This window comes from Kogia breviceps, chromosome 20 (genome assembly GCF_026419965.1).
Source record: "Kogia breviceps isolate mKogBre1 chromosome 20, mKogBre1 haplotype 1, whole genome shotgun sequence".
NCBI lineage: Eukaryota > Metazoa > Chordata > Mammalia > Artiodactyla > Physeteridae > Kogia > Kogia breviceps.
This window is the reverse complement of record NC_081329.1, coordinates 8,673,014-8,695,647: the sequence shown is the minus strand read 5'-3', so window position 1 is coordinate 8,695,647 and position 22,634 is coordinate 8,673,014. Positions and strand designations below refer to the sequence as shown.

General features: G+C 41.0%; 1 protein-coding gene across 4 annotated transcripts in view; it reads right to left on the bottom strand.

The window, feature by feature from the left end:
* The window catches only part of CSMD1 (CUB and Sushi multiple domains 1), a 1,661,506-nt gene that overhangs the window by 273,598 nt on the left and 1,365,274 nt on the right, over positions 1–22,634 (bottom strand). For all 4 annotated transcript variants that reach the window (XM_067022449.1, XM_067022447.1, XM_067022448.1 and 1 more), the window contains exons 19-21: positions 12,953–13,069; positions 11,257–11,472; positions 4,356–4,544 (exon numbers count right to left, since the gene is read on the bottom strand). In XM_067022449.1, the coding sequence (XP_066878550.1) occupies positions 4,356–4,544; positions 11,257–11,472; positions 12,953–13,069 (522 nt within the window). The remainder of the gene's footprint in view (positions 1–4,355; positions 4,545–11,256; positions 11,473–12,952; positions 13,070–22,634) is intronic.

Genomic DNA, 22,634 nt, shown 5'->3' with positions numbered 1-22,634 from the left:
GGGTAGAGCCAGCTGTTTTTCTTTTGGTCTGTCACTTGCACAGAGTGCATTTTTATACTGTTATATCACTGAATAAATATAACAATTCCATGAGGCCAGTATCAACAGTAAATCCATTTTACAGATGAGGAAACTGAGACAGCGTTAGGTTAATAATTAATTTGCTCAGGAGCACATGGAGGGGGGCGTTGGTGGAGCTGTGATCTGAATCCCAGCTGGTCTGGTAATAACCACATTATGTTTCTCAAAATATAACAGTGATAATTAATTACATTTATAGATGTTAAGTAACCCACGAGGGATACGTATGAATGCACGACTCCAGAAGAGTAGGAACATGAGGCTGTTGTGGGAAACACAGCTTCCGATCGTCTTAATTGAACGTCTCACAAAATGTCCTGCCATGGAACAGGGATGCCTGCATTGGATCCTGTTTCTGAGGCAGGCCAATGACTTAAATTTATTTCGAATGAAATCAACTGGTGCACAAAGACGAATGCAACACATTTCCAAATGCAAGAATTGAAACGCGTCAAGAAGGCTGAGGAAGGTGCGCTAAAGCCAGAGACGCTGTCTCACGGGAGACAGCTAAGTGAAATACAACAAACGGCAAAAAGCAGGTGCTCAGAAAATTACAAAATGTAAGTCATCAGAATTTCAGCAATTCTTTGAACTTGATTTCAGACATCCAATGCAAATCTCCATTCCCAGAGCAATTAAATGGATCAATTTTCAGTTCTTCCCATAATCCATTTAAAGTGATTTTAAGATGAATGAATATAATTTCCCTCAAAATGAATCATTTGCTCTTTTTTATAAAGAACCTCCTGAAACTGTAATTAAAATTGAATTGTCATTTAGAGTTTTGTAATGGAACTAAACTTATTAAAATTAAATGAACAAAACAGAAAGGAGTCAATTGATTTTTCAGTTAATTCTTCTGTACAAAAGCATCAACCCATGAGGTGGTCTTAGCAGCTCTGGGTGACGTAACAGAACACAGACAAGGGGCTTAAAGAGTAACATTTCTTTCTCACAGCTCTGGAAGCTGGAAGTCCACATCCAGAGCTCTAACCATATTATTTGTAAGCAATAATAAATATTCAATATCAATAAATATTTTATTGGGGATATTAATTTACTATTTGATAGTAACACAGTAGATGAAAATCTATACTCTCTCAATCTGCCTACTCATCATGCTAATCTGGATTCCAATTCGGCTGCTGAAGAACTTACCCCCCTAAATACTACTGAGGCTTTGCAATGCCCCTCATGTCACAGGGCCGCTTCTCAGCCCAGGTGTTCACTAGAACTTCTATTTACCACCAGATGTTTATTAGAAAAGGGTAAAGTAGCATTCTCATAATCCACTTGGCACCCCTCCAGCGTCACCTGTGATCTTTGGATTGGATTTGCAACTTCTGTCTAGGGATAGATTATTCTTATTTCTATGATTTTACAGGAAGAAAGACAGACACAGGGTGCTAATGAATCAAACTTTGAGATCAAGATAGGAGCTTTCGAGAGAAATAATGTTTATTTGTGTGACAAACATGTATTGAGTAAGGCACAGAGCTGGATTTAGGGCTAAGGCAGCCTCCACTGTAAGGAAAGGTCAGCCTAACAGGAGAGACAGAAATAGGAAGACAAGTTTACTGGAGTGGTTATCCTGGAGGGTCCCTCTCCAGCCGGTGGGTAAGGGGCTAGAAAGAGCTTACATGGGAGGTGAGTTCCAAAACGAGGAAGTCAGCCTGCAGCAGAGGGGGTGCACGCTGCACACGAGGGAGCAATGTAGGGAGAGGCTTGAGCGAAAGCGAGAACCAGGGCAATTTCAGGCCCTGTGCAGCCCTGGCGTGTGCGAGCCAAGTACATGAGTGAGCTAGCTGGGCAAGACGCCGGAGAGTCTGGCCAGTGAATAAGGGGCCTGCGTCCCCGTCGAGTGGAGGGTTTGTTCTGCCCGTTATTGGAGCTGATTCACGGGTTCTGTTAAGGGGGGTGGATTTGTGAGGTTCTGAATTCGGACAGACCACTCTGGGGGCTGCGGCAACAGTGGTTGGGGGCTGTCCTGGAGGTGGAGAGCATCTTCGGGATGTGAAGCTGAGAGCCTTTGCAAGGCTGGGCAGAGAGGATGGGCGGGGAGCCTCCCTGGAGAGCTGAGGAGAGGCAGAATCTTCAAAACTAGCAACTAATTCGACGGGGAGAGTGAGAGAAAGGGAGCAACGAGAACTCCCGGTTGCCACGTGGGTCACCTGGTGGATTTTAGTGCCTCACTCACATGTTTATTTAAAGGTCTCTTGTGGCCTGATGGGCTAGAAGGAAAGTCAGGAAGCAGTAAGGAAAAATGCAAGCGGTGAGCTACAGAGTGGCCCCGCCCGGCCATTCTCTCAGTACCATGCGGGGCTGAAAGGCCTGGTTTTAGGCGCCCCGTGTTGGAATCTTGCTGGCTGTGTGCCGCTGGGCAAAGGCCTTAAGTTCTTTGTGCCTCAGTGTCCCCCCCTGTAGAACGGAACTGACAATAACAGTGCTTACTTCATAGAGGTGCCTGGGGGATTAAATAAGATAACACATGGAGAGAGCTCAGAGCAGTGCTGGTCTAGAACCAGTGCTCAATAAACAGTAACTATTATTTCAACCCCAGTTACTCCTCATTTTATACTTTAGGCAACAGTGTAAAACCCCAAATAACAAGACTAAGAGTGTAAAGATAATGAATCTAGATACAATAATAGAATGATGCAAATGGAATATTATAATCAATAGACAATATTACATATGTGGACTGAGGCTTTGACTTCACTGAGTTGGGAGGTTTTTCCCCCAGATTTTAAACTATCTTGCTCAGTAATTTCCAGTTTGGGGCATATGGGCTCTAGACAACTCCGGGAACATCTAGGATCATCTAGAAAATAGTGTATCTTTTTTTCTTGAGATAGTGTTAAAAATTGGCATCCAAATCTGAAATAAAAATCATAACTTAAAAAAAAAAAGTGAGAACTACTGTTTCCGGAGCAAACCACATCACAGCAAGATCAGATATGTGCCTGGCAAGACATAAAGAGGATTTGATTCATGTCCACTTGTCTGATTTTTTTATAATGAAGTCCTCACTATCCTACTATCTACGGCACACTGGACACAGAAAGACACTATATTAACTTTTGAGCCACATACTATTCCTAAACAATTGAAGAGATTCTGTGCATTGGAAAAATCTGGTTTACTAAGTTAACAACGTAGCATTTTTATGGGCTATGAAATCTTATTTTCACAACTTCCCCACCTGCCTCTAGTTTATCAGCTGGTAAGATCACAGGTGCCTCAAGGACTCGGAAGGCTCACAGCTACGGGGGTCCACGGTTCATCGCTGGACAGATGTCGTAACGCTACATCTGCCACTTTCTGTGACTTTAAAGGAGAGCTTGTACGCCCTTTACATGCTGAGCAACGCGGCCAAGTGGCAGGCAGCAGATACTGCCTCTGGGGCTGATGAACAGACCCTCTAGACCTGCATCCAAGATTCCAGAGTTAAACGGAGCCACCACGATCCTCTGAGGAACTCCCTACAGCAGCACAGGTTCAGATTAACAATAAATACACCCCACTGAACGGGCATCTTAATTCCGTCTTAGCGCAGTGCCTAGTTCCAAGTACCTAAATAAAGATTCCTATTACTCTCTGGAATGACCTCTTGAATTTTTCAAGAACACTGTGCAAAAGCCAATTCAGCATGAAAATGTCTACAACGCCCACTTTGCGAGAGTATGCACGATCATCTAACCAGAGTTAAAGTGTAAAAAAAACAACAAAACGAGTATTTAAAACTGTCCCCATCATTATACCAGGTGATACCACTGCTTTTAAGCAACAGAATTGTCAAAGGCTGTGTTAATACAGCACGGCTTCTGGCTTTTATTTTGTCTTTTGTCCCAGGTATATAGCGTGTGTGTGTGTGTGTGTGTGTGTGTGTGTGTGTGTGTGTGTGTGTGTGTGTGTGTGTGTGTGTGTGTGTGTGTGTGTGTGTGTGTGTGTGTGTGTGTGTGTGTGTGTGTGTGTGTGTGTGTGTGTGTGTGTGTGTGTGTGTGTGTGTTTTTTTCTTCTCCATAAATATGCTTGACACATGCTTTAGTTTCCCTCCTCTTCGGCCAGGACGTCTTGGGGCTGAAAGGGGCTGGCTTCCCTATGAGGTAACCACAGCCCAGAGAGGCCCCTTCCTCTGCCTCCCCGGGGAGCGGAGCGCCCGCCCAGGGCCGGCCTCCTGCCCTCCCTTGCCTGGCGGGGCCCCCGCACGCTGACCGCACCGCGCCCTGCCCCGCTCCCCCGGGGGAATGAAATGAAAGCACGTGACCACCTACCCACACACCTTGGCAGAGATGCGCTCCATACACGGCGGCCCCCGCCCAGGCACGTGAGCTTGGTTGCACCTTCTAAGCGATAACCTGGGAAGCACGAAAACGTCAGAGAGTCTCCAACTCCGAAGTGAAAACCGATTCTCCTGCTGAAGGCAGGGACGCCAGGGTCGTCACAAGGCTCGAGGTCATATTCTGAGACATGAAGAGACAGAGTACACTTGTGGGAACCCGGGTAAATACTCAAAAATTATTTAGCAAGAATAAAAAGGTGCCATTACTTAAAAAATAAACATATACATATATATATATATATATATTTCCCCCCCAGGCTCTGCTGTAACTGTCGTATGGATTGTCTTCCTTTGTACTATGAGTTTTCTCATGACAAATGGAATATAGTATTTTTAAAAATAAATGGATAACATTATAATAACATGATCCACTCAAAACTGTCACTTTAACAGTATGAAATTATTTTAGTGGTACGCCTAATTGCTAAAATCAGTTACTGTCCTCTTACAGGTGCTTTGGATAAACAAGACCCAATGGAGAACAAACTAAAAGCAGTATCACAGGGTTTTCTCACAGGGTGGAAAGCTTATCATAACCAATTTCACCCCTAAAATACACCTCAGTATGGAATAGCAAAAACTTTTCCTGTCTATTTTTCAATTTATAAACCATGTTTTATTGACACGTAATGAAAAATATTCTGGATCCTGCTAGAAATTTCTGTAAACTACCCAGGAAGAAAGTGCTAAATTTAGTTAAAAAGGAAAAAAAGAATAATGTCTGGTGTATTGCTGCATTTGGGGATTAAATGTCCAGAATAACAGCATTTTGTATTGTCTCATTCTTTAGTACCAACTCTTTCAAATCTCTGTACACGGGCACAACTGCTCTCTGGTTGTCATGGGTCTCATGGGCCATCATTCAGTGTGTTGTTGATCCTTCTTGCTGTGTTCCCAGCGTGTAATGCCCAGTGTCTAGTCAAACAGGACCAAACAGCGGGCCACCATTAGGGGTTTGAATGGTGGAAAGAGCTTCAAAGAGGTTAAAGCGTCAATTAAAGGATAAGCATTATCGCAATGCGTGGGAGACAAAAGTTTTTCCTATGGTGGTGGGGAAACTGTGCCAGTCCATCTGAAAAGATATTGCCTTCGCTTTCTGATTTCCAACTACTACCTTTCAAGTTCTGACTCTAAAGTGTGGATTCTGTGTTCTCAAGGAACATATTAAATCCAAACCATCATTTCCCCCAATATGTCTCAATTTTAATCCATCTTTTCTATTCCCATCATCCACAAGTTTCATCACTGGCATCCCAACACCGTATGAAGAGGAAATCTCTGCTCCAGTTTTTCCCTCATCTCACCCAACTTCTTGGTCAACATCTGAGCTCCATGCTTTCTATATTGTCTTTATCCTGTTTTTCATTTAGGTAAAAAATCTATTCTGTATCCCTAACATATTCAAACTACTCTCACCACTCTGGAGGTATACTCATTAATTTGACCTACTTTTAGCATGACCCAGCAAGGAAAAAAAAAAAGGTAATATCATTTAATTCAACTCAAAAAATATTTATTTGTCATACCAAAACATAATGGTAGACTTTTTAGGAAATAGTAAAATAAAGCTGTCACAATCCAGGGAACTTTATCTTCATCTGACAGAAGTCATTCTCCTCCTAATATACTGTATACTCTCAACTCGAATCACATCTTTGCTGTCATTTCTTTAAAAGCAATTGAAAACTCTTGCCAAATAAGAGAACAGTTTGATATTATTTATGCTAGATCTATTGTATTATAGAGAAAAACACTGTAATCGTATGGTTCTTTGTGTATGTTTTTATTTCATATTTAGACTGATGTCCTCTGAAAAATACCTACAGAAATAGGAAGCCTGATCCAACACCGTGAGATTACAGAGGTGTGGATTAGTTCCATCCTCCCACACAAGGTCACATAAAGGTCCTCCTGTATCAATCGTCACTTATGGGCTATTACACAGTGTGTATTTGCACAGCATACGTTTCCAGTTAGTCATCCAGCAGAAGAAAAATGTATTGCCCTCCGGATTCCACGTTCCCTGACTCAAAGATTTTGTTCTTAGAACTTACTCTATTTTTCTTCATCAGTTCTCTAGTCTCGTTCCCATGAGCACACAAACATGTGTTCCATTTTAAGAATGCGACACACCAATCCACTGAATAAGAACCACTCTCGTGACCTCACAATGACCACAGCCACCGCGCCTGCTTGGGCACCAGCTCTTCAGGAGCGTTCCACGTTCTATTTTCTCGTCACCTCTTCCCAGTCCCTCTGCACCCAGCAGCCAGGCTCCCTTCCAAACCGGAAACACCGGGACCTCCACTTGTGAGCCCACTTGTCAAGCCTTGCTCCTCCTCCTACTTAGACAGTGGACGCCCTCTTGCGCCTTGAACGCTTGTCCTTTCTCTCCTCCTAGCTTGGGGTCCCACCTTCTCAGTCCCTGACTTGAATCCTCCTCATCTCTGCACCAAAATGTCCCGCCCCAGCTTAAACCTAGTACCTTCTTTCTGTGCATCTACACTCATTTCCCAGCTTACCCAGCCCCACGTCTTTAAATTTTATCTATTTATTGATGAACTTCAATTATTTTTTTCCTGACTTGACCCTCTCTGTGAACTCAAGACTCTTGACAACCCCTCTTGGATATATACCTACAATTTCCCAAAGCGAAATTCTATATTTTTCCTCCCAAACCTGCTTCAGTCGCCGTGTTTGCCACATGAAGCATGGCGTCCTCATTCACAGAGACCGAGGCCTCGAGCCCTGTCTGTATCTCAGACACATCCGACCCCAGCTGGCCTGGTCCACTTCACGCTCCAGCACCAACCCCGCAGCCCCAGCCCCTGCCGTCCCCCGTGGGGCTCACCGTGTAACAGTGTCTTGCCTAAGATCCTGTGTCAACGTTGGACGTTACTGAGAATGAGTTTTGAAAACGGTCAGATCGTGCCCATCCCCGTTCAAATCCTTCCAATGGCTTTGCACAGCACAATTCACAGCCAGGGTACTTATATGGCCTTCTCAATTACCGGGCTCTGACCACAGCGACTCCTTCTTTAACCCTAACTTGCCCGCACACTTCCACTACCGCTCCTCCTCCTTCTGAGGACCACGTCCCCGTATCAGCCTGGTCCACGCTTTCACTTCTTTGAAATCAAGCGTCAGCTTATCAGATAGACCTACCCGTGGCAACGCTCTACACGTCAGCCTCTTTTAACTCCTTCAACATTGTATTCTTTCTGATAGCATCTCCCATTACTATCTCCCCCACTGGATGACAGGCTCTGTGAAGGCAGGCCCTTTGTTTTATTCCCTACTGTGTCTCCAGGACCTAGAATAATTCTTGGTACCTTGTAGGTGGTCAGCAAACACTCACTGGATTAAAAATAAGTAAATAAGTAAAGGAAGGAGCGCTCTGTACTCTTTCCCAGGCACTGATGGTGCAGCAACAGGAGAAGACACATGAATAGATCTGCACTGGACAGTGAAGGAGACAAATATGGAAAAATAATGCTGGAAAATACACAATTTTGGTATATCAATAGTGTTATGGGAAGGTACGGGGAAAAAAATTCTGCTTAAGGAAGAGGGCGAAGACTGGGGGTGACAGACAGCGCCTGATCTGGATGGAGTTTTGCCTGGTGAGGAACGAAAAAGGGTTTGTTTTTTAACATTTTATTTATTTATGTGGTTGCATGGGGTCTTCGTTGCGGCAGGCGGGCTCCTTAGTTGTGCCATGTGAACTCTTAGTTGCAGCACGCATGTGGGATCTAGTTCCCTGACCAGGGATCAAACTTGGGCCCCCTGCATTGGGAGCACGGAGTCTTATCCACGGCGCCACCAGGGAAGTCCCTGAGCAAGGGTTTTGAATGAAGAGGAAACCACATCTGTAAAGGCACTAAGTTGTCCAGATTCTCAGCTTTTGAAGAGAATGACCAGGAAACTATGTGAATTCACAGAAAGTCGGCATTCAGAAAGTAGTATCATAGGAGGCACGGAGAAGGAAGGCTGGAATAGTTAAGTGTGCACCGAGAGCAGTCAGTAGCGGACATTCAAGATAGAGCAGGGAGGGTGGACGGCTCGACCTAAACATACTTGAATAAGGAGCCCTTTCCCGCGATATTTCCATTAGGATCTACGGGGACACTGACTGGGAGACAAAACTGAGAAATGACCCTTTAATAAACCTTCTAGAGAAGACAGAAATAAACTGGACTAACAAGGGAAAACATCCAGATATAACAGCATACTGCTTTTGTACAAATATCAGAACAGTCTCCAGAAGGGTAAACGCTTCACTTGCCTAAGAAAGTGGTTACTTATTTGGGCAAAAAGAGTAAACTCCATTGTGCTAGCGTCACTGGCAATTGTTCACAGCCCGGTTTCAAGGCAACATGCCTGCAGATGCAACGATTCCTTTAGCATATCTAAAGAATATGTTTCCTTTAGAATTAGCTTTGCAATCAAAGGTGTGTTTTGTCTTTAAAACGACGGTCTGGGCATGTGTGTGACACAGTCTTGATGAAAGCGATTCCTCGTCAAGCTTTGTAGATTGTCTTCTACTGGCTGTGACCAAATGAATTGTTCCGCACGTTCAAAGAGTGTTGCCAGTTCAGTCTTAATATTTAAAAATATTTTAAAACTGCCCCAAAGAGCTACAAAGACCCAGAAAAGTGTGTTTTGTTGTTTCTGTTGTTTGCTTGCTTGCTTTTTAGGGAGTTTATGAAAGGAGTCAGCTTCAGAGTTGCACTCTGACTTTTGTAATCAAAAGACTCCTTGTAGCTGTGTAGCCTGTAGCTGTGTGCTGGGAGTCATGGAATTAAGAAAGAGATGGTACAAAACAGATAGAAAGGGCTTCCCTTGTGGTGCAGTGGTTAAGAATCCACCTGCCAATGCAGGGGACACAGGTTTGAGCCCTGGCCCAGGAAGATCCCACATGCTGTGGAGCAACTAAGCCCGTGCGCCATAACTACTGAGCCTGCGTGCCACAACTACTGAGCCTGTGCTCTAGAGCCTGTAAGCCACAACTACTGAGCCCACGTGCCACAACTACTAAAGCCCACGTGCCTACAGCCCGTGCTCCACAACAAAGAGAAGCCACTGCAATGAGAAGGCCATGCACCGCAAGGATGAGTAGCCCCCGCTCGCCGCAACTAAAGAAAAGCCCACGAGCAGCAACAGAGACCCAACGCAGCCAAAAATTTAAAAAAATTAAAAACAAAAACAGATAGAAACTGCATAGACTCATGAGAAATATCTGTGGACCAAATCCACAGACTTGCATCACTGCCATTTTCTTTCTTTGGAGTGTTCTGCTTAAATTCATTTTGGATCACAATGAAAATAAGAACAGAGTGGACAGCCAGTCTCATAGTGGTACTAATTGAGATCCACCCGGGGAGAGTATATATAGAGAGAGGGATTTAGGTATTAGCATTAGGAAGATTTAAGTCTTTGATATAAAAAGTGGCCAATTTCATGATTACCATTGATTACAGCAAATTTCCAAGAAATCAAGTAATCTAAGCCCATCTGGAAAGCTCCATTAATGAAGTGAGATATCAGGAAAAATCAGCAAAGTCAGATTAAGATAAATGGCAATTGGTCAAAATTACAGGGAGTATAAAATGATTCAGAGCATCTTAAAATCCCTAAGAAGTCTTTTTTTTTAAAACAATATTTCGATTTTACAATGATACTTCAATAAAGCTAAAAAAGGACAGATTTCATCTTATATATTGGTAACGATCATGCAATATTTAGTAAGTACTTATTGACAACTTAATTAATTCCTATTTTGTGTAAGATACTGGAATGGAACAGTCTAGATGTGAATGAGGAACACAGAAACCCTTCCACCAAGAGTTTCCGCTTCAGAACGGGGGATAAATAAGTACTCAGGTATTTTAACAATGAATCTGATTAGTGGCATCAAAAGTTACTGAGGAATTAACCGGAACATAAAAGTAGAAGATTCACTTGTGATTATGGGACTCAGTAACCACCTTATGAAAATTACATTAGCTCTGGGCAGTGAAGCATGAAGTGGGAAAATGCTTTCTTTTCCAAAACATCGGATACAAAAATGAAAATTAATATAATTGTTTACACCCATCAGTAATCTTAGAGCAGTGATTCCCTCTGTTGGCTGGGGGTGTATCTGAGACTCTGCAGGAGATCTGACAATGATGCTTACTGAACATTGCTTGTTTATGTGACTACATTTATCTCCCACATGTTTGACCATTTAGCTGTCTATAATGTTTTTTCTCATCTGTAAAAATATCTTAATACCATTCTTAGCATCATTCAAATTAAACAATTTAACCCATACAAATAATGCCTGAAACAACATAAACCCCTCACAAATATTGTCTATGTTTTATAATTAAAAGTGAAAATGTTTCTTAATTTTGGAGTATCATTTTGCTGCCATGTATGATGGCATTAAAGTCAACGAGAAGCTCATCCTCGACTGCATGTGCTCATACTGTTTTTCACTCTAAAGGTGGTTCTCAGTACAAGTATGGCATCTCCTGGAAGGGAGGATTCAAAATAATCAGACCACAGCTAATTCTGAGTATGCCTCCCAATAAGGACAGCTTCCTCCGAGATTTTGATAGAATTGATGACAAGAGAGACTGAAGAGATAGTGATATTAGCAGATCTGGGGGGATGAGAATTTACAATCAATGTGAGGCATGGTGTCTTGTGGATGCCAGGCAGCTGCCCTTGCATCTCAACTCCTCCTCCACCCAACTAGAGCTTCTCACTGGTCGGCCGTTTACGTGTAAACACACACACACTAGCTCACACGAACAGTACAAGTGTTGCCAAAGACCCCAACATACCTGAAAATGTGATGTTGAAGCCCTCGTAGGAAATGGAAAAGTCTGATATAAACCGAAGCTGGGCGGTGAAGTTTCCAAACAAACCTGCCTTAATGGTGTGGGGCAGCACCGACCCTGTGAGCCTGGCCACTGGCTCTGAGAAACTGCCGTCCTCTGTGATGAGTAAGTAGTCATGGGAGCTCTCCAGGTGGAAGGTGTGGAAGATCATCTGAACCCCTGAGAGACAGAGAGAGATGGAGGTAGTGAGAGAGAGACAGAGAGAGAGACAGAAAGAGAGAGATGAGAGAGACACAGACAGAGGGAGAGAGGGGGGTAAAGGGGGGCACTGGCAGAGTTAACAGTTGGGGAAAAGAATTTCTTCTGGGCTTAGAGACAAAAGTCTTGAATCAAAAGATAATCTTAAAATGCAACCTTAATTCTGAAGTTTGAAAGAACAGTACAGAGAATGGGTAGAAGAAGGAATAAACAGCACAAACAAATGCTTCAGCATATATAAGTGCAGATCTAGATAAAGGTTAGACGCAGGGATATAGAGACAGCTGTACTGACAGGTCCAGATATAAATGCGTAATAAAACTTGCAGGAGGGTCACAATGGACTGTGTGCAGCCCCTTAGGGAAGCATTTGCCCCTAAAGAGCGAAGGACGAGATCACTTTCCCATTTATAGTAAACACGTGTCCTTTAGAAAATCTAGGCTTGGAGGTCTGATACTGAAACTTACACAACTGAGCAAAGACCATTTTGAAACGATAGTTTTATGTGATCCTCTGTGTATGTGTTCTCATTGGAACTATACCCACAGAGTATTATTTCTGAATTCCTATACACAATGAATAAACTTAACCATGACTAGGTCCTTTTTAATACAAATACTTATTTTCATGATGACAAAACCTTGGTTGCTCATTATTTGTTTATTCTTAATTTCCTTCAAGGCCAAGTTCTTCTTAACATGCATTCATGATGGCAGAGTGTAAGATAGTGTATATAATAAAACATGTCAATTTAACAGTAAGTTGAGCTCAAATTTAAGTGGAAAGACAAAATCTACATAATGTTTATGTGAGAAAAATTCCAAATTATCTTCTTGAAAATGACAAGTTTACTCATACGAAAAAGACTCAGAGTATAGTCCCAAATCCAATGTCTATAAACTGTATTTCTTACACAAAATTCAAATGTTTCTGGTTTTCACTCCACTTGTTTATAAAATAAGGATAATGAAATCTACTCCATAAATCAACACTGGATTATGTGAAGATAAATTATTCATTATATGTAATAATACTGGGTACACTTAGAACACAAGCCAAGTATAAAAATGTATCCTAGATTTATCATAGAAATGAGAAGCTTAGATAATTTCTTATTTCCCTTTATTTAAGCACTAGTCATATTTTATTTAATGCATGCCTCTTTTCCTTACCATTACACCTAATTTTCAAGCTTATATTCACAAGCATAAATTCAAGTTATCTGATCAATAGAGAATAAAACAAGAAATCTACTTTTGCTTGAAAGCACCAATAATTTAAAGACCGTTTTTCTTCTAAAATCTTGTTAAAAATCAAAATTAATAATCAAAATATACATGAGGAAATTAGTTATCTTACTTGTTCACACGAGTATTTTTTCTTTGTTCCCAAGTTTGTATCTAGTTACTTTGTATATTTGAAATCTGTGTAATATCCTTACCCTTTCCATGAGACACCTCAATGGTCCATGTACAGTTCAGAGAGTTTGGGTAAAAATCTGGAAACCCAGGAGAAAGAACTGTTCCACTCTTCCCATGGATGTATCCTCCACAGAGGGCTTAAAATAATAAGGAAATATCATTGTAGTATTAAAGTTTCACAATAATTGCTACACAAAATACTTTTAAAGTGACATTTAATTTACACAAAGACTAAAAGAATATTTAAGATCACCTCCATGTAAAATAAAACAGAACAGCAACTTTATTTGACTTGAAATATGCCAGTTGATTTACAGTGTCCTCAACAGTACAAAACCTGGAAAAATCAGACAGACTACGGTAAAACAGCTGAAGAAGAACCCTCCTGTGACAGTGAGTTTTATGTGTCAACTTGACTGGGCCGCAGGATGCCCAGACGTTTGATCCGACGTTGTTCTGCGCGTGTCTGTGAGGGTGCTCCTGGATGAGACGGACACTGGAACAGGTGGAGTGAGCAGAGCAGGTTGCCCTCCCCAATGGGGGTGGGCCTCGCCCAACGGGCTGAACATCTCAGAACCAAGATGGAACACATGTTGCCTGATGGCTTTCAAACTGGGACATCATCTTCATTCCTACCTTCAGACTAGCATTGAAGCATCAGCTCATTCTGAGTCTTGAGGCTGCTGGACTTCAAAGTGGAATTTATACCATTGGCCTCCCTGGGCCCCAACTGGCTGACTACAGATCCTGGGGCTTGCAAGCCTCTGTAATCACGTGAGCCACTTCTTGATAATAAATATCTCTATCTATATCTGCATCTCTATCTATACCTTATTGATTCCATTTCTCTAGAGCTGCTGGTCTTCTCAGTAGCACTTCATTAAGTTTAAATCCTTTACATCAATATATGCCCTTTTCAATATGCCTCAGAGACTCATTTTTGAAGGAAGAAAAAGAAAGTTATACATAATCACTCGAAGGGGAAAGTCACGACATTTAGGGAATCAGTGCAATAATGGAGGTTTAAGTGCTCAGACCCTGATGTCGGAAAGCAATGTGTTCAGATGCTGATACGTCTCTGGCTCTGTGATCTTTGGCAAGTGGCTTGCCCTCCCTCCTTTACAGGTGTCTTATCTTGAAAATGAAAATAGTGATAAAAGCCATCTCTTAGGGTCGGTGTTTATAAGGACTGCCTTTGTAGAACACAATTTACAGCCCCATATGTATCAAATACCCAAGGTGTTAACTAATGATAATTATTATTAGAGCTTTAATATATCAATAATTTAAAATTTGAAAAAATTCTATATGCCTTAATTTTGCAAACATTTGAATAGTGGATGTTTGTCTTTTCTTTCGTGTCTTAAGTCCTATCAAGCTCTTCAGGATGTTAGAGCTGAACTGAAAAAGGAATCAAAGTGGATGGAATCGGCACAGGGGGAGGCTGGGGGCAGGAAAGGTGACTCAGGTTCAGCTGTGATTCAGTCTCCAGGTCCTCTGGGCCCCTAATCATTGCATCATTCAAGGGTCTGCTGCAATATGAACCTCCTGAACCATGTGCCATAAAAGCTATAGGTCCATGAATAATACTTGCAAAAGAATTAGCTAATTTGTAGAAGATGTGATATTTCTCATCATCCTCAGTCAGTGTGTAATTTTAAGGAAACAGATAATATCTTTGAATATGCAAACCAAATGGGAGGAGCTAGGTAAAAATTAGCAAAATAGAAACTTTTAAAATGAGTTCTAGAATAATTTAACAGTTTAAAGTGTTCACATCTTAAAATTACATTGATTCATCTTCTTATGAAAACGGTAATATTAACATAGCATTTTAAATTAATTTATCCAACAAATAGTTCCCGAGCACCCACTATTTATGAGCAAAATAGACAAAAGTCCCTGCCCTGGCAGAGTATACATTCCAGTTGAAGAAGAGAGAAGGTAACATGAAGAGCTGATTCTATACCATGTTGGAAGATGATGCGTGCCAGAGAGGAAACCTAAGAAGGAAAGAAGCACGGGATAGTCTAAGATGGGTGTGGAGTTGAGGGCAGCATAAATGGGGTGGGGGGAAAGCCTTACTGAGGAAGCGGCCTGTGAAGAAGGACTTGAGACACAAGAAGGAAGTACTTGATAATCTGGGGAACAACTTGGGGGGAGAGGGAGCAGCAGAGACAAAGGCCCAGCGCTAGAGTGGGCTGCTGGGTTGGGGGGAGGGCAAGGATGGAGGGCTCAGGGGAGCCAGGTTTAAAGGGGCAGGTCCCGTCCAGGCCTTGGCATGTGTCTCAGTGAGATGAAGGGCCACCCGAGGCTCCTGCACAGAGGATGACTCAGGCCAACTCGGACTTCGGCCTGAGCGCTGGGCTGCCGCGTGAGGATGCGGCTGGGCGGCAGAGAGTGACACAGGCAAGATTCTGGACCAGAACGTCGGCAGCAGAGGCAGCCATATTTGGAAGGTAGAGTCAACTGGATTTTCTTGTCAGTGAGATGTGGGTGCCATGAAGAAAAAGGAGGATTGGGGGATGATTGTGAGGTTTTAAGGCTAAGTGTGAAAAACTGAAGATGCAGAAAAACTGCGGGAGAATCAGGTTTTGAACGTAAATCAGTTCAGTTTTGGATACACAAGCTCGATGCCTACTAGACATCCATGTAGAATGGTTGGTGTTGCAATGGGATATACAAGTCTCAATCGCATGAGAGAGGTCTGACCAAGGGGTAGAAAGATGAAATCACCAACACTGTGAATGCAGGTGTAGATAAAAAGACTAAAACCTGGAATATTCTTATGAATAAGACAGACAAGTCCCTGTTTTTCAAAAGCTTACTTTCTAGTGGGCAAGACAAATAATTTATAAAAATATAGCGAAGGATGACTTGTTCTAAGAACAAGAGTCTTGTTCTCTAGACTCGAAGGCAGTCTAGGTGGTGAGAGCGCGGTGAGGCTGGCGAAGCAGCAAAGGCATGGACACAGGGCCCCGCAGTTGTTCACTCCCAGGACGACGAACACTGAGTAAAAGCCATGAAAGGATGGAGGGAAGGTAGACGGTCAGAGTCAGCCCAGTGTTAACAGTCTGCTCTGTGACAGGGCAGTGGCTGCCAATTTACCGTAAGGTCCTTGGGTTCCGAGTGGTCTGGTAAGTAGAGCCCTCGCACTATGGATTCTGTAGTTACCGACTTCTCTCATTCCCGTCCTGCCCCGCCCGTCACCTTCTCGGATCCTGCACAGAGTCTTCCGAAGAATTCAAGTTTGTAAACGGGGCAGTCATTGTTTCAAAGAACCAACAACGTGGCTTTCATGCTTGTCTGTAACCGTCCGCGCCGCCTGGCCTGGAGGAGGCAGGAGCCGAGGCGCACGGGCTGCGCCATCGCGCTGGGCTCCTCCGGATGGAGGCGGCGGTGCGGCCGGAAGGGCCCGGCGGTGCGGCCGGAAGGGCCCGGCGGGGCGGACTCTCCGCCTTCCGGAAAACACCGGCTGCCCCCGCGGCACCTGCTCTAACCCGACACCCGGCGGCTTTCCGGCTCACGCTTCCGGCCCTGACTTCCTTCTCAGACGCAGCGGAATTACCGACAGCTGGCTAAGTGTCCCAGAATGAAACCCTTGGGTCCCCCCAGCCCCCGCAGCATCTCCACGATGACGCCTCCATCCTGTGGCCTCGGCTGCTCACTTGTGGACGCCCTGTATCGGGCGTGCCTCGGCTCATTTCTGTCGAACTGATTTCCTGCTCCCTTACTCTTGTCTTCCTTGAAGAGATTAACACAGGAAAGCAGACGGTCGGTACACTGTCGGATTTGTTTCTTTTCTCTTTCCCCATTACTTCCTTAAACTACTATAAAGTTCTATTTAAAGCAAAAACTTAATGGGGGTTACTTTCCATTTCAAATTATTCGTGGACTCCCCATGCCCTACAGAAGTCATTGATTTTATTCATTCATTCATTAATACTGGAATCCTTTACTCAAAAGAATTCTTACAGGGAACCCTACAATAAAAGACAGGGATAATCAGAGCTGTTCAGTGGACGCAGCCCTGGCACTGTCCTCGGTTCCACCTCAAAGAAAGCCCTGGGGCCCCCCTGTGGGAACACGGCACAGGGCAGTCTCAAATCTCTCACCCACAGAATTGGGGCCGTGCTCACAGGACTAGCATGAAAGGCCTCTGAACTACCTTTGATCAGCATCTACTCTCAGCAAATAAATTTCTTTCCTCCAAATCCTCCAGGCCTTCTTTATGCCTTTATGCCTGATTCTTACTATTTCTTCACTTTCACTCTTTTCTTTCCTCTCAGCCTTACTATTAAAGATGCATCAGGAAAGCTGCCTTCCAAGCCTTTCAAGATTCCAAATTTTTTATCTCTTTATTCTCAATCATTTTTTTTCCTGAGTCTAATAAAGCATTTACTTCATTGGATGACTTAAAAAATAAGTCTTTCTTCTGTCTATTCTAATAGATTATGAACTTGTCAACTGTGTACCTACAAATACAGTAGTTTTCCAATAAATACTTGTGGAAAGGGTGAAGAGTTTACAAAAATATTTATTTAATGAAGAAAGTTTTCCAAAGTTTTCCTTGCATTTGTCTTTCACCAAATAAAAGGAGGTCAATTTATTGCAATGTTCACTTTGCTTCTTCAAACCCTGAGTATCTAAAGCATAAATAGAAAAAAAAATGCAGCAATGCTATGATGTGAGAGATATTGATAGAGCTTACCTTTTTCCAGGGTGATATGAAATATTATAATTCTGATTTCTTCTTTCCTTTCTGAGAGCTATGAATTTTTAAAGGTTTAAATAGCCTATTGATGTATCATTTGTCACAATAAAAACCCATGGGGTTTAAGAGATTGCTTACGATTTGCAAAGGCAACAATAACAGTTCTTAAGGTGAAATGAAAACAGTCAACCGTGACTGACTAAAACTCTCATATCAAACTCTAAAATCTCCCAAAGTTTGCAGATTTATTAATAGCTTTTTATCAAACTTTTATTAGCTGAGATAGGTTCCAATGAAGCATAAGCAAAGCAAATAGTTTATGTTACCAATCTCATTAGAGAGGTTAAACTCCAAATTTACATAAATTTAAACTGGGAGACAGTAATAGATAAAATGCACAAGATAAAATGCGTTTTCTATGGAGAACACACAGATAGCATCTCAGATATCTGCAAAGCACACAAGGCCCTTTTCAGTCTGTTGCCACACCATTTCTCCTAGATAATTTCCTCCTGATCATTGTATCCATTTTCCATTCACTCTCCTTAACTAACCCTGCAGGAGTTTGCAGAATGTTCCATGTCAGTCAACTCAGGTGAGTTTGCTCATTTCCTCTGCCTGGAATGCTTCTTTGCATGTTGGCTACTTTGGGAACTTCTACTCATCACTGGAATCCCAGCCCAAGGGTTGTATTTTAGATGAGTTCTTCAATTCTTATTCTCTAGGGGCTTGAATTTAAACTGAGAAGACTGTATTAAATGATTAAATGTGCATGTGTATATATGTATATACTATGGTCTGAATGCTTGTATCCCCGAAACTCACATTGAAATCATAAGGCCTGATGTGATGGTATCAGGGGTGGGGCCTCTGATGTGATCAGGTCATGAGAGCCGAACTCTCATTAATGGGATCAGTACCCTGATAGAAGAAGCCCCACAGAGCTTCCCTGCCCCTTCCACGGTGAGATGACTCAGTGAGAAGATGGTTATCTGCAACCCAACAAGGGCCCTCCCCAAAAGTCAATCATGCTGGCACCCTGAACTTGGAGTACCACCATCCAGAACAGTGAGAGAGAAATTCTGTTGTTTATAAGCCTCTCAGTCTGTAGCATGTGGTTATAGCAGTCCAAATGAACTAAGAATATATATGATTAGATTAGATTATACATTTTAAAGTTAAACTTTATGAAACTGCAAATAAGGAGAAATGGATGTCAGGAAAGTTAGTAGTGCTGGTGACCTGGAACAATTCCAGAAGAATTCTGGTGAAGGTTGAGGGCAACCTGGTCTTGGAGGATGAGGATGACTCAGGTAATGAAATGCCCAGGTTGCTGGCTAGACAGAAGTAGAAAATAATCTTGGATAGATATTAAAATATTTAAACAAAGTAAGTTGGCAGTGTTAAGTCAAGAATACACAGAGAGTATTTTAACATGTATATGTTGTTCTCTTTTGAGAAGAATCCATTCAAAGTCAAAATGAAAAATCTCAGATGGGTCAGGATAAGACTCTCACTTTTACCTGTCAGTTTTCTTCACCAAATCAAGAATCTAGCTAATGTGATGACTGGCGTGTCTTCTATGATGAACTAGGTGCCAACTCCCACTTCTGTAGAGTGGTGGAGTCATGATCAGAGGACTTGACATTTTCAATCTCTCCAGCTCAGGCTGAAAAGTTTGCAGTGAAAATCACTGGAGAAGCCTCATTTTAGTAGACGCTCAACTGGCCTACCTCAAATTCAAGTTGTAAAAAAGAGAGCAGCTGATATGTGCTCTATTTCTAAATTCCATTTTTAGCTCTAGTTCAAAAAGAACAATTAAAACTGCACAATAACCTCCAATGAAGCCATGCGTTTGTATACAATGTAAATACTTCAATAGAATTAGTCATATGATTAACTTATCACAAATTTTGGATTAAGTGATATATTGATTGATGTTCAGTTATGTGTGAATAACACTAAAGTATTTTAAGGGTTAGGCCCTTACCATACTTAGTGTTCTTAGTACAACTGTTGTTAATAAAGAAGTCCAAATAAGGAGTAAATATTTTGGTACAGTACTGATATTTATGACATTCTTAAGTTTTACAAATTTTTCATTAGCTAGTAGCTTTCTGACACTCTCTAGTAGTCATAAGCATGAACTGTATTTACTTTTTTATTATTAAAGTTCTAATACAAAAATAAAATAGGTAATAAGAATTCAAATAACACCATAACATGGAGAACTAAAAAAAGTCTCTCTTCATTCTCCCCGATAGCCTACTAATGTCCCAAAAGGAAAGCATTATAGTTATAACTTTAGAATATCTATTTCCAGTCACTTTCTATGCATACACTGTGTGTCTGTAATTACTTATGTGTCCATGCTCATATACATGACACGCATTGTTCTGTGACTTGCTTTTTCTTTCCTTCAAAGAGTGTATTATTTACGTTTCCTAGTAATAGTGTATAATGAACATGCAGATTCCTAATCCCACAATGATATATTAATAGAGTAATACGACCTTTCTACTTTTTTTGCAAATCCAACAAGGGAGGAAAACGATTGTGTTTTATTTGCATTTTCCTGATTCCTAGTCAGAATGGGCATATTTTAAAGCGTTTTTTGACCTTCTGTGTACTTCTGTGAATCGCCTATGTGTGTGTTTCCCCCATAGACCTATTGCTTTGTTTGTGTTGTTGTTCTTCTCCCATTCATTTACAGGACACAGTTATTTAGAATCATATTACATGGACAGTGCAATTATTTTCTGTAATCTGACCCTTTTCTTTTACCTTTTAAAAATTTCAATGGAACTTTTAATTTGTATATAGTGAAATGTAAATGTTTTTCATTTATTATTTCTATATTTCTTTAGAAGGTTTTCTAAGAATTAAAAAGTAAAATTTCTCAAGGGACAAACAAAAGGACAAAACCAATGACTCATGTTTATATAGTCACTTGTGTGACAAAATAGTGCATCAGAGAAGAGACAGTATGATCTTTCCAATAAATAACACTGTCTCAATTGGAAAGCCCTACTGGGGAAAAAAATGGATCTAGACACTACTTATTAACTTAACAAAAAATTAGATGGATTTAAAGTATATATTTGAAATTTTTAAAAAATTAGTGTTTGCTTTCAGGGGTGATGAAAACGTTCTTAATCACAGTGATGTTTCATGGATGTATACATATCTCAGAACATTTTAAATTTTTCACATTAAACAGGCAGTTTATAGCATTTTAATTATATCTCAATAAAGCTTTAAAAGTTTTTAAGTTTTCTGAAAGAAAACAATAGAATATCTTTATGATGCTGCGGGTAGCAAGGCTTCTTAAACACTACCTGGAAAGCACCAATCACCAATGAATTCACTGAACAATTAGACTACTTTAAAATGAAAACATTCTATTCATCAAAAGAGACCAAGATCCATCTACGTCTCTACCAATGACCCAATTTCATTCCTTTTTATGGCTAATATTCTATAGTATATATGTACCATATCTTCTTTATCCATTCATCTGTTGATGGACATTTAGGTTGCTTCCATGACCTTGGCTATATTGTAAATAGTGCTGCAATGAACATTCGGGCACATGTGTCTTTTTGAATTATGGTTTTCTCAGGGTATATGCCCAGTAGTGGGATTGCTGGGTCATAACTTAGAGACTGACATACAGAGGGAAGTAAGTCAGAGAGAGAAAAACAAATATCGTATATCAATGCATATATGTGTAATCTAGAAAAATGGTACAGATGAACCTGTTTGCAAGGCAGAAATAGAGACACAGACATAGAGAACAAATGTATGGACACCAAGGGGAGTAAGGGGAGGTGGGATAAATTGGGAGATAGGGATTGACATATATACACTAATATGTATAGAGTAGCTAACTAATGAGAACCTGCTATATAGCACAGGGAACTCTACTTAATGCTCTGTGGTGACCTAAATGGGAAGGAAATCCAAAAAAGAGGGGATATGTGTATACATATAATTGATTCACTTTGCTGTACAGCAGCAACTAACACAACATCGTAAAGCAACTACACCCCAATAAAAAGATTTTAAAATTTTTTAAAAAGAGATCAAGAAGAGGAGGAAGACAGAGACAGAGTGAGAGAAAACATTCACAATGCATTGATCCAACAAAGGAGTGGTCTCCAAATATACAAGCAGTGCTTACAATTCAATAAGAGAAAGGTATGTGACCCAGTATAAATAGGAGGAAAAAACAAGTGTTTCACGGAGGAGGATATACCCTTGGCCAAAAAAGCATGAAAGGGTGCTCAAAATAACTCAAATTTCATACAGAGTATCATGGAATAAAACATGGCAGTATATTTATACAGTGAAACATAGATGACGAGAATGAAGGAAGTGCAGCTAAATGTGTAACTTTGATTTACTTTTTTAACATTTTAAACCCCACTCAGATATCCCATTTGACCAACATTATTTATTAAATATGTCATCCCCTCTCGCTGATTTGGAATAATTTTCATAAATTAAGTTCCTATATGGGCACCGATACATTACTAGGATCCCTATGCTGTATCATTAATCTGTTTCTGTATTTCTGCACTGATTTTCATGTTGTTTTAATCAATCATTAATTTTCAGTATTCTTTGATACTAGGTGGTGTAGCCCTTCCTTATCTTTCTTAAAAATATGTATTTCTTAGCTGTTTGCAGCCTTTACCCTTCTAGATTAATTTTTAAATGTCTATAAATTTCTATGAAAAACCCAAATTAATTTTAATTAGATTTGATTGAACTTTAAACTCTATTTGTAGAAAATCTGTACATTTAAATTTCATTCTTGCCATGTAGAAACATAATATGTATTTCCATTTCTAGGTTATTCTTTTGTATTATATTGTAAATTTCTGATTTTTTAAAAATATAAGCCTTCATATTTCTTGTTAGATACATTCCTGGCAGTTTTTAGGGTTTTATTTTCTATATATGTATTTTATCTTACTTCTAAT